The 16,565-nt window shown below is 47.1% G+C and overlaps 2 protein-coding genes across 4 annotated transcripts; both read right to left on the reverse strand.

The window, feature by feature from the left end:
• Positions 1-35: 35 nt before the first annotated feature.
• On the reverse strand, positions 36-8,923 carry kif17 (kinesin family member 17). Of its 3 annotated transcripts, none has more exons than XM_049023457.1 (14): positions 7,778-8,923; positions 7,151-7,297; positions 6,781-6,882; positions 6,084-6,273; positions 4,657-5,109; positions 4,509-4,582; positions 4,254-4,416; positions 3,994-4,091; positions 3,596-3,720; positions 3,242-3,470; positions 2,138-2,396; positions 1,947-2,032; positions 1,455-1,572; positions 36-798 (listed from the first exon to the last, which is right to left on the reverse strand). In XM_049023457.1, the coding sequence occupies exons 1-14, from the start codon at positions 8,006-8,008 to the stop codon at positions 623-625; spliced, it is 2,451 nt and encodes an 816-aa protein (XP_048879414.1). In that variant the 5' UTR covers positions 8,009-8,923; the 3' UTR covers positions 36-622. The 3 variants fall into 3 exon arrangements, 2 of the variants coding, with proteins under 2 accessions (XP_048879414.1, XP_048879413.1); XM_049023456.1 differs by having other exon boundaries at positions 1,455-1,581; XR_007399386.1 differs by having other exon boundaries at positions 660-798; positions 1,455-1,601.
• Positions 8,924-9,056: 133 nt separating this feature from the next.
• sh2d5 (SH2 domain containing 5) lies at positions 9,057-15,956 on the reverse strand. Its single transcript, XM_049023491.1, has 10 exons — positions 15,338-15,956; positions 14,387-14,620; positions 13,828-13,908; positions 13,599-13,673; positions 13,115-13,261; positions 12,765-12,965; positions 11,471-11,651; positions 11,016-11,121; positions 10,349-10,508; positions 9,057-9,866 (listed from the first exon to the last, which is right to left on the reverse strand). Exons 2-10 carry the CDS (start codon positions 14,573-14,575, stop codon positions 9,693-9,695), a joined length of 1,314 nt encoding a protein of 437 aa, XP_048879448.1. The 5' UTR covers positions 14,576-14,620; positions 15,338-15,956; the 3' UTR covers positions 9,057-9,692.
• Between the last annotated feature and the right edge of the window lie 609 nt (positions 15,957-16,565).

Below are 16,565 nucleotides of genomic sequence, written 5' to 3' on the forward strand. Positions count from 1 at the left end.
TGCCAGAACCGGTTATTAAGAGTCACAGACTAATATTTGGCTCCCGTTTTAATAATAAGTATAACATAAAAATCCAGCCTAGCGCAGCATACAAGCTGATAACCGTAACGATGCTTTCATCAAATGGTAGCTACCAAACAGCCTTATTATTTAATAACCGTTTGCAATTTGAAAACGAGCCAAGGCATTTCCAGATACAGGGAATCGATTAAAAATGTGATATTAAATTGCTAATGTCCTTCGGTTTCTGTTGTTCATTAATATGATTTATTAAGACTCATTCATGGTGAATTTCATAATGTTTTGTACAGTATATAGCAAAAATACAGACATGTAAACTGGAAGGTGTAATACGAGTCATAACCAGAGATGAACCTTTTTTGCATTTTTACTACCAACTGGGCTGCTATGCTATATATTTTTTACTGGTCAGAAGGCTAGTGTTTTTTTTTTTATACTCGCCTAAATTTGTCTAAATTACTCGCCTCAGTAGAGGAGCTTATACTTCATGCCAGACAGAACTGGAGAGTGATCCCACACTTCCTGGTACTGGGCTGAACTCCCCGCTGAGGATTATGGGAAGACTTCATCATGGTTTTACTCACTGGGCCACATTCAGGGCTTAGCTTCCGTTGCGAGGGATGTGCGTTCGGCTTTTCTTACGCTTCACCCTGCTGTTGAGCGACGCAGTGTCCAATCCCAGGGACTCCAGGCGGAAAGGGCGTGGCGGCTGAGATTCCGCAGGCTGGGCAGAGACGACAAGGGATGTCCCGTTGCTGAGTGGCGCTGAGTGGGTGGCTGCAAAGATGCTGATGGTCATCACATTGAACAGGAGGGAGAGACGTGCATCCAATTGGTGCGAAAATCAGCGTGAGATTTTTGTGTCCTCACTGGTCTGTGGCTATGTTCCCAGAACCATCACACTGTTAAGCTAAAAACCTGCAATCCAAAGTCAGTCACTGGCTGGGTGTTTGCCTTCAATTTCAGCTGAGTTAAATTAACAAAAAAAAGTATTTCATCCAGTGATCAAGAATACATCTCCCTGTTTTTTTCTCCCCAAACATACACAGTTGCCACACCTTCACAGACGCTTAGGCATGTGGGAAAATCAAAAAAAAACCTGCAGTGGCCCTAATCTGGATGAATGATCTTCCAGCAGCTGTCAGAATTTTGTGTTGCTACAGACAAAATTCTTCTGCTTCTTAACATGCAACTTGTGTCTCTGTGTCAAAGGCAGTCTGCATTTTAAATCTAATTTAGTGGTGCCCGATTCACCTGGATAAAACTGTCAACTAAACAAACCAAAGGTCTGACTGACACACAAAGGAGACCCGGAATGTGAGTGGAGGATCTGATTCAGTGCATGCTGCTATGCAGCAGCCCCATTCAGAAGCCAGCCGGCTACGCACCTCTGCAGTGGTTCCCACGGAAACCCCAGAAGCTCATGCTCTTACCGACGCTCTTCTTGGGTTCTGTGGCGAGCAGCTCACTGGCCCTCCGGCACTTGAAGTAGTTGCTGGCGATGTTCTCGCTATTGCTGCGACTCAACAGCTCCTTATAACGGTCCTCTTCCTGTGCAGACCGGGGACAGCAGCTGAATGCTTAATGGAAATGGCCATCACATGTGACTTTAGCAACGACGGGTCCCCAGTGATACATTTCAGCGACTCACAAACCCATCGGACCACTGGGAAAATGCCAGTATACCTTATAGCCAGTCCAGGTCTGTCGCCCCACGTCATCCACCCCCTACAGCACTCAATTCACCTTTTTGTTCCCTCCCAGCTGTCCGCCAGACAGTCCACCTTTTTGCTCCCTCTCAGCTCCCCGCCCAACAGTCCACATTTTTGGGAGCAAAACATAGATTGTCTGGGGGTTCCCAAGGACTATGTAGGAAAACATTGCCGTGCTATCAGTACCAATATTCTCGCAAGATAATTACATACCTGTGCAAATGATTCCCCATTGTCTGCAACAGCAGTCCTGACAGCTGGTAGTCGGCTTTGGCTGCCAGTTGTTTGTGCTGTGGGCACTATGATGAAAAGGAAGGAAGGGGAAGTCAAGCCTTTGCAGACACAGGTGGACTCACCTGAAGAGTCACCAGCACAAATGATTCTATCTTTGTGAGATCACTAACTTGACGGGAGGACCGTTTTCTGCACCACCACCTCTGGCAACCTCCAGGTGGCGCTGTCCTCGTCCCACATTGCCTCCTTGCGGAGCCGCTCGACACAGCTGTAGTTGCAGTCGCGCCGGACCAGGGGGAGCACACGTTCCAGGATTCCCTGCAGCAGCTGGGCCTCACGCTCCAGCCTGCGGATGTTGGCCAGGTAGTCATCGCGCTCCAGCTCGAACTCCCTCTGAAGGTCGCGGATCTCCAGACGCGCCGCCTTTAGCTGAATGGGTGGCAATGGGAAGCGACTCTCATTTTATTGGGTTAGAATGAACAACTAACCAAAGGAACACACATGGCCCAAGGACAGAAATAATTCAACACTTTATACTTACATCTGTATTACAATACTGAGTATGATACTGGAAAAGAACACTAAGCCTGGGTGGTATGTTATTTTTTTTTTATACCGTCATACTGTCCATACGTTACATCGTAGTATACGATATTTTAACGATGTTTCCAAAAGTAATGCTATTCTGTTATCTGGGCAGGGGTGTCTCCCACGATAAAAATCTCGGAGTGGGGGGTTAAATAATACATTTAAGCAAAAAAATAAACTCCACAGTACACCATGTTACTGTAATACCAGTTCTTTACCTGTCTAATGTGTCTGCAAAGTTCGAAAAGAATTGTCAAATACTTATCGCCAGGGGCGCCGCTAAGGGGGTGAAAGTTGGGACAATTCTAAGGGCCCACGCCCTTTAGGGGCCCCCAGAGATCTGAATGGGTGTGGTAGGGGGGCCCAACCTCATATTTTGTCATAGGGCCCAAAATTGCTAGCGGCGCCCCAGCTTATCGCGTTATCATGAAAAAAAATGAGAAAGAGTCTGCAGTAGCAGCGGACTGGTCCCAAAATCATATGTAGTCCATGTCTGGGGAGGGCAATACCTACCTAGCACAGAGGAAGCAGTGTTGTCACCTAGTTTTAGCATAATTCTCTGAATCTGTTACATAAGAACAACAGATGCATAACCCTGCAGTAGCCAAAATAGCTGAGAAAAATTAAAATAGGCCATGAAGTTCTGCTACACCCCCTCAGTGCACATCCAACCTTTCCGCACCTACCTTTCCCTGCGTCGCCTCCAGCAGCCGGTTCTTGGCATGCACCTCCTCCTGGATGGAGTCGTAGACGCGGAGCAGCACGCCGTCTGTGTCCTCCGTGCCCTCGGCCATCGCCTCAGCCAGCTGCTTCTTCCTCTGGTCAGCCAGACGCTTCCTCTGCCGGTGCCTCCGCTGAAGGTCCTCATTCCGGGCCTCTTCTCCACCCACGAACTCCTGCTCCAGCTGCTGGAGCCTGAGATGGAAACACACCAGGGACCGTGGAACCGCAGTGGACTCTGCCAAACATTCACACGCACTTTTCCAGGTTGTAGAGGGGTTGAGGACACACCACCACGCATTGGCTCAGCATGTTCCTACCTCTTCAGGGCGTGTTTCTGCTCGAGTGCACCAGTGGTGCTGACCGGAGAGATCCCCCTGTGTGCCGTGCCCTCTGGGTCCTCCCGGACGCTACTAACCTGCTGAGCCACTTCAGGCTGGGACACCTGGAAGCAAGATCGAGATCATGGCAGAGGCACTAGTCGGAGAGAAACATCTCAGCTGTCACTTGTTCTGAACCATTTAATTTCACTACGATAACCGATGTTCTGTGTGCAACAAAGCAAGATAGAACAGAATTTTTACAGCCCATCTGGAAATTGAAAGGAAATAACTTATCAAGAGCCATTTCTTCCCAGAATCAGCCACTTTATGTTCTCATTTAGCAGTGACCATAATCCCCTCCACCCCCAACCCACTAATTCCTGCTGGATGCCTACTTGAGCCAAGGAATGCTCCATAGCCGTGACTGCCTGTGAGGCAGCTGTTTCGGGTTGACACTCCTCCTCTTCAGCAGACACACTGCTGCCAGCGTTCCCTGGCACAACAACAGAAACACAGTCCACTTGTTTTTGGGAAAACAGAGCCTTGTACCATCTGGAAAGCCCCAACAGAGGAATCTAGGTTTTCCAGACAAAACTCTTGTCACCCATTTTGTACTGGACCCCAGCTACGAGCTTTACAGACCATAGCAAATGACCTTTGTTAATGTTAATGGCTTTCATTACGCCGAGCTTCTCCAGGCCTGACAACCTGGCCTCATAAGAGGTGCGGAGCGTGACAATGTCCTCCTGAAGTTTGGCGTTGGACTCCTGCTCCGCGTGGTATTCTGCTTGCAGCCTGGCCAGCTTCTCTTCGTAGTCCTGTGTGCAAGTGTGACTACGTCAGCATCCACCCAACACCACCCGACTGAGGCACGAGATGGCAAGAGAAAAACGGGCCAACAGGTCATCACCTGCTTCATCCTCTCCTTCTCTGCTTCACTTCTGGAGGCAGGAGGGCCTTCAGACTTCGCGCCAGCCAGCAATGCTACCAAGAGGATAAACCAAGGCTGGGAAACGCTACGTGAAATGGAAATAGGAGAAGAGGGAGTGGATACTCACACGGGATGTTTGACCCCCCCAGCTGCCCCGAAAGGAGGGTGCGCAGATAGTTTATTTCGTCCTGGTATTCTCTAAGCAAGGCATCCTTGGGGTCCTCGTTGACGCGCGGCCGGTTCTGGATGCTCTTGGCACGGTGGGCGTAGCGCAGGGTGCTGAGGCTCTCCTCGTAGTTGTTGTCAGCAGGTGACAGACAGGCCACCATAAGGGTTCGAGTGTTTCCCCCAAGCGAATCCTGCAGCAGGCGTGTCAGCTTGGAGTCCCGGTAGGGAACGTGACGGGAGCGGCCGTCCACCAGGGCCGAGATGACGTTGCCCAGCGCCGACAGAGACAGGTTGATCTTAGTGGCCTCACGCAGACGCTCTCCCATCGCGCCGGTCTTGGACTGCCTCTCGCTGCCCGCCAGGTCCACCAGGTTGAGCTTCCCAGCTCTCAGTCGGCCTTCACCAACCGCATCTGTGCATGTGACCACCAGGGGGAGACAAATTACCCTACCAAGGTTGACTGAGTTTCTTAACGGAAACTTTGAGACACTTCCAATATTTCCAAATTTAAACTGAAGCAATTATCTTCCTTGGGGCTACAGTACGAGGGCAGAACCAAAGATTACAAATTCTTGTTTAATGCAACATTGATATCAGTGATATGCTAATATTTTCAAGTATAATTCCATTTATTTCTCCCCTGCCTGCCAGTGTGTTGAGAAGGTATAATGTTCTGTAGATGTGGAAGTTCATATTTGGTAGGAGAACCACATGCTGCGAGATTAAACTATGCAGATACTGCCAGTTCACAGTAATCACAATTACCTACTCCTCATTTCATCACATTGGAGAAAATCGATAAGCTACCCCTGGCTGGTATGAATCAGTAAAGACACACGATCACTTACTGGCAGAGATGGACATTTCAGGTCCAGAAAGTAAAAATCCAGATCAAGATTTTGTTTTAACCAACCAATTAAGTATAAAGAGTCACAGTCACAGAGTACCCAAGTGGTTGGCTGAAACAAATCTTGGTCTGAATTTCTGCATTCTGGACTTGATATGCCCACCTCTTAGTAAATAATTTTAATCATGGCAGCTTACATGCAATTTACTTTAATGTTCAATATGTAGGGGTTCAGGGTGTCTGGAAGCTTATGAGTTAAAATCCCATGGCTAGTGGAGAAATCATATCGCAGATGGACTCTTCAGTAAGGTCCTTAAACCCCCAATGTTTCAGGAACACGGGCTGACCCTGATCCTCACTTGTATGTCACTTTGAAATGAGGCATCTGCTAAATAAATGAAAACTCATCCATTCTCTGTGGCCAAATATATTTCGTTGACATTACCTTGGCAAACACCGTGGCCAGTATGTTAAGATCTAGGGTCTGCAATGGATTAAGGCAGAGTGAAAGTGGGAGATGAGGATCTCCAGGGTCTGACCAGTGCTGCAGATCTCCATGTGGATGGTGAAGATGGAGTGAGAGCGGGACGAGTCCTTGTTCATTAGGGTGCAGCCCACGGAGCGATTGCGCCAGCCCTGTTCCATCAGCCGCTCGCACTCTGTGACACTATGCACGGTCCGCATGGACAGGTTCCGGACATAGATGCCATGCTCTGGGTGCTCCTTCAGCTACCACAGACACAGACACAGGCTGATGCTTTCACTGAAACACTTGCAGGCAGTGGCATCCTGTCATTTTTGGTCTAGAATAATAATAATAATAATAATAATAATAAGGGCTATTTTTGTCTGAAACATGGCCGTCCAGTCTCACAAGGCCTGACAACACAGCTGCTCTGTTTACACTGACCTTCCAGGAGACTAGCGAGTAGTTTTATTTTCCGCAAGCTAACTCAGGTGGGCAAGTGTCTGTACCACAAAGGTTAACAGTGCCTTACCAGCCCAGCTCTCCTCGGAAGAACATATTGGATCGACTATTTATTGGGTCTCTGTTCCGTGTCACCAAGGCAACAGCTATTGTTCCTTCACCCGTGCACTCCCACATTAACAACAGGCGGTTACTGGGGTAACCAGTCCTATAGGCATCCCATTTAAGAGCCAGGAGAGAACATACAGTGACAAGAGAGCAAATGAATAATTGCTCCCTTTTCCTCCTGAGAACTCTCATCCTCTTACCTCCATTTTTTGTTTGGTGTCATTGCCTAGGAGGTCCCTGACTTCCTCGTTGTAAATTTCCAGATAAGACGTTCTCACAAGGAACTTGGTGTTCTCTGTACACTTTACGAAGAGGAGGAAAAGCGGACTATGGATTAGATTAGTGCTGGAAAATGTTCAAGTAATCAATACTTAGTGCTGTTTTTAATTATTATTTTTTTTAATCCTACATATTCCGTAACCAGGGAAGGGGGGGTCAGTGTTAGTTGAAATTTGTTCCCTCTATAGTCAATATTAATATGTCAACAGATTAACGCGCGATAAACTTTATTCTGACACCTAAATGAACATCACTGATGTGTGTGTTGACATTTAAAAGGTACTGTGATACCTGTATTGTCTCAAAGATGTGTTCAAAGGCTCGGGGAATCACCCCCCGGTAGGCGGGCGGCTCGGCGACACCCTGCATGGTGAAGGACTTGCCGCTGCCCGTCTGTCCGTAGGCAAATATGGTCCCGTTGTAACCTTCCGTCACCCCCTGATAGAAGGAAAATCTCCAATGACCAAGGCGGATTACAGGAAGGTTTCCTGCCATTTTTATAGTCCCGACACATTGGGTAGTAATCAACAGAAATTATTTATATAAATAACGCAAAGGGGACATTTTAATAGGCCCATAAAATAAGTCATCCTTATGAATAAGCAAAACGCTACAGCACAGAATACAGGATATCCCTAACAAGATGAAGCGTAGAGAATACCATAGGGAAAACGTTTCAGTTTAAAGTAAGCACACAAATGATATAGATCTACTCGTAGGTAAGTGATAAGGTTTTTAAGTTCCTCATATTGATGATATATGCTTGTACTCTGCATGTACATTTTTAATTGAGTGCATGGTTAACTAGTGGTGTAACTTGCCCTCAGGTGACCCCTGTGTCACAGGGCCCTATAATGGGCGAGTTATAAAACATTCATCGTGCAGACAGCATGAATTTGCGCCGCTTTCCGCTTTTACCTCCACCAGCGGGTAGGCGACCTCGTTGTACATCTGCTCGGTGGTGTGCTGGGGGCAGTAGGCTCCCTCGAAGGTGAATTGTTTGGGCGGCTCCTCAGCCGCTCCGGGCTTCTCTATGAAGCACTGGCCCCGGTCGGAATCCACCAACACCACCGCCTTACAGCTCAGCGCCCTTTCCCTGTCATTCATGGGTCGGCACCTGACCACCACCTTAACCGACTCGGAAGCCATCAGTAGTGCAGATGTAAAATGTAATGTAAAAAAATTATTTGTCTTTCAGTCGTGATAAAATCATAGCTATCTGATTTTTATCTGCTATAGCTATGTGCGTCAATGTTATAATTTAAGTCATACTTATCAGTGCAATGATCCCCGTCCTTGCTGGATAATACACTTTTTTTATACATGAAACGTCCTTTTCGATACAGAAGTTTTTATTCTTCCGTAACGCACCACTGCCACGCACGATGAGAGCCCAGAGACTAACTTGCCAGCGCAGTCGGAAAGCAGCGTCCAAAGCAGTGTGCTTGTCCGCGCCGGCAGACCCTCCGGTTGCCTGCTGTCATAGTCCGTAAAGCATCACCGTGGGGGGACACATCATCAGCGCCATCCAGTACCATGGAAGCACACCCCAGAGGTACCCGGAGAGTCGCCACCACTGGCGGTCGTACAAAAATAAACGGCGGAATTCTGCTACCGCGGCGTCCCCTGTTGCTGAGCTACCGCAAACTTCCACGGAAACGCGATTGACAGTTTTAGGGACCGTCGTCAAATAAGTGCGTGTAATAATAATAATAAAACCTTCACTTCTTGTAAAGGGCTAGTCTACAATTGCGTCCTAAATTTCACTTTTTTCATTATCATTTAACAGGAGGTTTTATAAAATAATGATCTTGTTTCGGAGTTTGCATGCTGTCTTAGTACTGACGATTTCCCCTCATGGCCGAAAGCAAGTGTATGTGATAAAGATAGAAGTGGAAGAGCCGTTCGGGAATAGATCAGATTATTCAGATATCACGACCTGATCAACATTTTGCATTAGAGTAAGTAAGCATGTTACTTTATACGAAGCTAAAGTGAAAAACAGATTTTTCTACTCCAGATTCTCAAACGCTGTGCTTCCAAAATGGAAAACAGCGCCCCCGCGTGGCAGTGCGAGAAGCCGCAGTTCTTCTCCTACTTTTACCCAACGCTACTACAAGACATTTCAAGATGATTTAAAAAAAATAATAAAAAAGCACACTCTTGAAATAAAAAGATTCAAGAAAAACAACGTACATATTTTAAATGTAATTTATGAGTTGGTGTACACTACCTCGCTCAATATCACAAAAATTCACATGACGGCCGACAAAAGTTCTCAGTCTTATGTTTCCAAAGTGTTAACTATGGTATAAGAAGCATGTAGGGGTCATGAACGTGTATGATACTAATGTTGTGTTTCCATACATGCTACTGACATCCACCCGGCCATGGTCAGCATGTAAATTAACCTCCCCAACATTCCAGCCCCCCAGGGAAGATATTCACCAGCATAAACTCAGGAGAGTCACCTGCTCAGATGCAAACACATGAGCAAGCATGACAAAGGGAACCAATAATCTTTTCCCCAGAAGAGCAAGCATACATGAAAGGGCAGGTTGATAATTTGTTCATCTGAAGTACATGTGCCTTGCATGCTAGTCCAGAGTGTTCCTCGGGTGCTAGGCCACCAGTCAGGCAGACAAGCGAGATGCAGGGTGAAAAGGAAAGGGATGTACAGTGAATTCAACTATTTCCATATGAGCTTCCGAACATTGGCCTCACTCCCGTCTTCTCTCTTTGGCACAAGCCCAGGCTTAGGTGGGGGACGGCCACTCCCCAGTTTGGTGAAGCATGTTAGCGCTGGCAGCTGGGCGTCCCTTACACCGTGCCCTCATATGTTCACTGAGGCCTTGCGGATGGTGAAAGCCGGGGCCCCTCCTGGTTTCTCGTCCCACTCATAGCAATGGTTGACGCGGGCACAGCTCAGAGCGTACTCCAGCTCGCCTGCGTCTTCGTGGTAGTGCTGTATTAAGGCAGCAATACTGTCGAAATCCGTCATGCAGTTCTGATTAAAAGGATGAAACACACACACACACACACGAACACGGTCAGTAAATATCAATCATTCTAACAAAAACATAAGAAAAATATGTGATTGTGAATTACATTGCAAGTCAATTTCAGTTACACTGTTAACTGATATCAATTCCTTATGTTTATGAGGGCTTTAAAAATGTTCCGAGGGCAGAAGAAAAAAATGATCGTTTCAGGGAGATAACCAATAAGATTGTAGAGGAGGCAGTACCAAGACATCTGATTGGTTGGTCCCACCTCCTCTAGTTGCTTGAACACACCTCCTCTACAATCTGATTGATTGGTTCTGAGAGATGACCATTTTTCCTTCTGCCCTCAGAACATTTTTGTGTAAGTAGAACTTCCAAGCTAAAAATGCGCTATATGGACGACAAAGTCAGGCAAAGCAGCATCCCTCCCATGCGATTTCCCGGCCTGCTGTCAGAGAAGACTTTGATACCCGTGCCGATCTACCTCCAGCGTGTATTTATTCTCAGGGCTCTTCCTGATGGAGTAGGTGGCCAGACCAGAGGGACCACGGATGGTGATGGACCCCGAGTCAGAATCCCCGGCTGAGGGAGATAAGAGGAAGGCACCCAGGACGTCCTCCTCCAGCAGAGAGGAGCTGCTGGATCTGAAAGGGAATGAGCAGAAAGGGCAAGATGGGGATAAACGGCATCTAGGCTTGAGGGCATCCTGCCTTTCGCCCCTTGAAGCATCACTGGTCACATGGCCAGCGTCATCATGGGCAACAAAGGGAATGCCTGCTCAAAATGAGGCTGGCATTAGGGCCATAGAATTACAAACTGTAGCGAAGATTAAGGTCCGGCACAATATGGGAATTACGCAGACATTGAACATTTTAAACTGACATTTTACAACATCCAAGATATTTCCCATCAGATAATGGTGCATCCAAGATTTCCACCAGAGTGAAAAGAAACAACGGTGGCTTTGAACATGGAAAACCATCACTCACACGCACACTCACTCACACTCACACATGCATGCACACTCACACGCACACTCACTCACACTCACACACACTCACACATGCACGCACACTCACACATGCACGCACACGCATACACACACACACACACACACACACACACACACACTCACACGCACACACACAGACCTTGATATGCCCGCCCAGCTCCACACAGCTTCTGCTAGAGCTTCCTCAGTCTCTGCCAGGCTGGGCGACCGGCCTCTCGAGGTTCCCAAACCGTTCTGTGTCTTTCCTGTTTTACACAGATATTGAAGGGGGTGCCGGGCGGCGGGGGGGGGGGAGCTTGAGTTTGGGTTTCTCATCAGCTGCATTACATTCTCAGGGACCTCTTGCGAAGTTATTTCAGTATTTACATGCCTGTATTTACACGGGTTCCCTAAGGGAGGGGGTGGGGCACAGCCAACCCAAACATCCTCTAGTCTGAGAATCGCTGTCAGTAGGACGTGTTTGTTCAAATAAAGGATGGAGTCAGCTGTTCTGGCAGCCCATGTCCAGAAATGACACGGCAGGGGGCTTAAAAGTACCATTACCAGGACAGCGACAGCAGTCTGGTGGCGCGTTAAAGACAAATGGATCCCCACCTTGCGATGAGGTCAGCTGGTCCTGCAGGTGGCGCTGTCTGTGGGTCGTGCAGGTAAAGGAACGGTACGCTCCAGAGCGCAGCACTTTGTTGCGGATGGCCTTCTTGCGTACCAGGGTGGGGGAGGAGATCTGGCCCTCCTCAGAGCTGCTTGGCTGCTCTTCACTGGTCAAGGAGGAGGACTGTGACACGGGGGGGTGGTGGGGGGGTAGCAGAGACGGTCGGTTAACTGGGTCTCGTATCTAGGGCTTGTGTTCTTAGATTTTCCTTTTTTAATCAAACATCACATGACATATGAGTTAGATGACGATATAATACAAGATTAATATTTAAAAAGTTTAGGGAGTTGCAGAATGAGGATATGGGTTATATCGCTCTCCCCAGCGCATTGACACACATCGAAGTGACCTTTGTCCTCATCTTCTAAAGGTCAGGGGATCAACTGACAGGAAGTCTTAGGGGGGACACTAAGAAACACGGTAACAGGCAATGAACTAAGCTCTAAAAACTGTTCAGAAACCAAACATGTAATTTTGCAGTTATGCATAACAAGACAAAAGTGCACCCGTACAAGGATGCAGTGTTATGTAAAGAATGTTTCGCTTGTGCACATGCCTCTTCATGGCTTTTAAAGGCTTCACTGCCATTGCAGTAATGCTGGATTACAGCCACATTTTCTTGTGGTGGGAACCAGTTCCAGTTTAAGCTCCTCCCAAACTTTGTTCCTAGAACTTCTGCATCCCACAAGCAGGGACATGGCTGTCCCACCCTCAGCTTGAACAACTGCACCACGCGTAGTGTGGTGGAGGAAGCTACTCAACTATAATCAAGCCGCATGTCTCCGATTATAAAAACAGTTTCACAGCATGACTGACGCTTTCCTCTGAAGGGAGCTTTGATATTCCTCTGATGACTGTAACTGTCATGCTACTTGCTGTCAAAATGTGGATGCTGCCGAGAGCAGGATTTCCCAACCCAGGAATTGGGATTCCTTGGTTGCTTAAATTTTTGGTTCAAGTGTGCCGAGTGGGAGCAAAAATATGAACTGCCTGGGGGGGATTCTTGAGGCCTGCGTTGGGAAACTAGTGTAGAACAGCGTTTCCCAATCTGATCCTTGAGGACCCACAGATGGTAAAAAATGTGGACTGTCTGGGAGGGAGCAAAAATGTGGGCTGTCTGGCAGGGAGCAAAAACATCGACTGACAGTGAGTTCCTGAGGACCAGATTGGGACAAAGCAGTGTTGAGCACAGTCAGTCATGGTCATCCTGGCTCCCCCAGACCCCACGGGGCTGACCTTTTCCCCAGAGAGTAGACCGAGCATGGGTGCCCGACGGAAGGACACCAGGGCGTTAACACTGAGGGGGAAGCCCTGGTTGAGGAGGGAAGGGGCGCAAGTGGGCAGGGGGCTGACCGCATCCTCCTCAACCTCCTCTGGGTGACGCTGGATGTAGGATAACTGGAAGCAGCGGCACATCAGCAGATTCAGAAACTGGGCCTGTGATTAGATGGACAGTGAAGGGGAGGGGACAAAAATGAACCCTGTGATTGGATGGGTAATTATCTATTACTGGTGCACACTGAGGATGTAAATCATGACATCATGCATGCATGACTGACACGCCTACATCACACTGGGACCCTTACTGCTCTGGCATGCCTGGCCCTGAACAGGTGACAGTAGAGCTGTGCATCTAGGCTGCCCGGGTTGTGCGAGACGAAGGCGAACTGCTCATCGGAGGGCCGCGCCATCGACAGGGACACCCTGCGCAGTGCGTGAGCCATTAACAGTGTCTGTAGGTGCAGTAGAGAGGATGTCAGCATACTCACCCAAAACAGAAGCTCACTGAATGGTCACAGCACTGACTAATGAGGACACAAATGCCCAAGTTAAAAACAAGCCAGGACCCTTAGTCACGCAAACCTCAAGACGCTTAAAATATTACACCAAGTGCTGGAATTTCCTCCACATTATTCTGTGACTTTAAATCCACAGTGAACAGAAGTGAGTGTTTGACCCCCTCCTGGGTTTTAGACGGATGAGACAGTGGGCGAATCAGTGTGAGTCATTCCATTAGGACCGAACAAAGTATCCAGACGACAGGTTTGCGCCGTCTCCCGCGCTTCTTACCGCTTCATCCTCGTCATACATCTTGACTCCTTTGATGGAGAATTTCAGTGAGACGAGCTTTCGCCTTTGGGAAGTCTGGAGGGAAACAAATCAATATGAATCAAGGTTCACCTGTGAATTACACAACCTTCAGCTTATCGCCAAGCAAACAGACACACACATGTAGCCTGTAAACGGATTTGTATTGTGACTCACTGATCGGAGGTAGGCAGTGACCCCGCCCCCTCACCTTCAGAGACTCCATCTGCCTGTCCAACTGCTGGATCTGGTCGTCTAGGCAACGGTCATCCACATGGAAGGAGCCCACATACTACAAACGGGGAAGAGGCAGAATTTTACATTACTTTCTTGCCTAAGTGTCTTTAACGAGAGTTTTAAATCATGTATACTACTGGACATTCCACCAATACATAGAGCTGCAAACATTTATGTCCTTATCTCAGAACTGACCTGTGTTTTCTATTAAGTCATACGAATAACCCTAAAAAAACCAATGGCCAGAAGCAAATGAATAACTGCCAATATGTAGTGATGCTAATTAAAAGCACACGTCACATTATCGATGAGAGGCAAAGTAGAATATTGCAGCGATTAAGTACTAAGACTGGTCATGCAAGAGACCACGACTTTATAGAGATGAGGGTGCGCGCGCGCAAGATGTTATGTAAGAGCTCACACACCGCCTGGCACCCGGCATGCAGCAGGCACGCCTTTTGTTTCCCCTGCAGACTAACTTGCAAATCACAGGCACAAGATTTAATAAAGCGCTTTTGTCGATCAAACTGCACCTCTGCGGACCTCGTCACGGCGTCCTCTTCTGCGGCTGGAGCCTCTCTCATTCCCTGGCCGTGGAGATCTCTTTCGCATCGACGCCCGGCCGTTGCCGTTGCCGGCCGTTTACCTCTCACCTGCTCAGCTCCGGGAGCCTCCGGAGGCGACCCGACGGTCTGCGCAGGCAGCCCAGCTTCTGACTGCATGAACTGCAAATCTGCAGCGCTTCCGCGATCAGCCCAAGCGCGATCCTCGGCGCGGAACCGAAAGTTAGTCTCGGCAAGGTGTGAATCGTTGGCAAACACATACTGTAAGCATGATAGATCTGTTTCTCGTTGTTTCCCTTTATAACAGCCTGTATACAAGTCCCCCCGATAACTAAATAACGTTGTGATTACTGATTTATATACTATAATATACTTAGGTGCGTGTGTACCTTCTATACACATAACGAGCGCTGGGATCAATAAAGTAATCGCATATTCTTATTCGATTATTATTCATTTGCATCCATGAAATAACACCTGTTAGGGCTACATACGGCGAAAAGGAATAAAGTAAATCCTATTGGTAATTTTCTGTTTTATATGAAGTAATAAGTTATTTAACTAGACATTCATTCGTAGAAACGACAAAACCAACTGGTTAAATTAACCGTAATAGCCTGTTCGCGCATTATTTTACCCTCATTATACATCAACATTAGCTGATTGGATACAGTGTTGCAATATTTAAAAGTATGATAAAGTAAAGATCCTCCCTAACTCTCACACATTTTATTTTCATGCGAATTAAAGCCTCCACCTTAAAGGGGCTCATATAATCTCTATATGGTGATAACGACCAAACTGTTCACGTTAAGAACGAATAGACTTACACGCCGAACTGCGGTTAAAATATATAACCTTGGCACTACAACCCTGGGAACCAGCAGACAACAAAAGAAACAGATAAAACTGTGAACTCACTTCATAGATCAGGTTCTGTACGCCGCTTGGACCGAGCTGGACTTTCCTCGAATCTCCCAGCACAGACTACGCCAGTCTCTCTCGTACCGCCTACTCATAATAATAAGACTGCATGGGCAAACAGCTTTTCAGTCGGAGACCCGCCTTGAAGCAATTTCTCAACCGCCTACAGTCCTTTTGTTCAATCATAAAGTCTTTCTAAACGTCGAAGACTCACTGGCCTCGCACTCACATAAAGGCTACATTTGTAACAATGTTTGAACTCCGCGATTCCACGCGACTCTGCTTCTGCTCCGCGGAGTCACGGCGAAATTCGCACACGGCAGACCACAAGTCCACGCTGATGTAACAGCGGCGTCTGCAGGGGGAAATGGCAGCTTTAATTTGTATTAACTTATCCTGTCTAAGGTGAAGTACCTTTGAACTTGGGCAATCCAAGCTGAATATACTGCCTCTTTTTAAAATACTGATACTTCGGTTTCCTCTTTGGTGTTAATGTGTTATGTTGTGATTTAAGAAGCCACTGATCACAGTCCATCTGCCCTCTCTAGAGTCAAACCCGAATGACCAAGGAACATTTTTTTTTTGAAAGGCACAATTCAGGATTTCATCACCGTCATTAAAGGTGATCTATACTCCACAACAGGCGGCACTGTCGGTAATATACGGCTTTATATTGCATTATTCGTGTATCATACAACAATGATGCAATTCATAAAAAAATATGAGTCAGTCAGCTACAGGAGCCTCACCAGCTTCTCACCAGAACAACACGCCCAAATTTAATGCACCATTAGTGAAGTGGCAGAGATTTCACATTACGCAAGGAGGACCTGCTAGTTTTTTTTTTTTTTTTTAAAACCTTTTGTGAGAAAACGTCTATTTTCGAAAGCCTCGTCATGAATTTCGTTAGACATAATATTTTTTGTCAGTGCCAAGATCACACAATTTGTCGCACAACACTGGCAGATGGAGCATTAATTTACAACGAGCTCATTCAAAACTATGGAGTGTTAAAATCTATTACATGGAATTGTTTCATAAACACTGCTACTTGCAGTAAGCACACAAATTACATTTGAATGAAATGTTACCAGACTTCGCTTTGCTTCCTAATAAAACTATTCGAATTTACTTCCATCATACAAATATTAATGTTATGAATGGCGACGGTACTCATCTCTTCAGCAGGTACAGCAGGGCAAAGCCAGAATTACTGTAATTTTTG

The sequence above is a fragment of the Brienomyrus brachyistius genome, chromosome 8 (genome assembly GCF_023856365.1).
Source record: "Brienomyrus brachyistius isolate T26 chromosome 8, BBRACH_0.4, whole genome shotgun sequence".
Classification (NCBI taxonomy): domain Eukaryota; kingdom Metazoa; phylum Chordata; class Actinopteri; order Osteoglossiformes; family Mormyridae; genus Brienomyrus; species Brienomyrus brachyistius.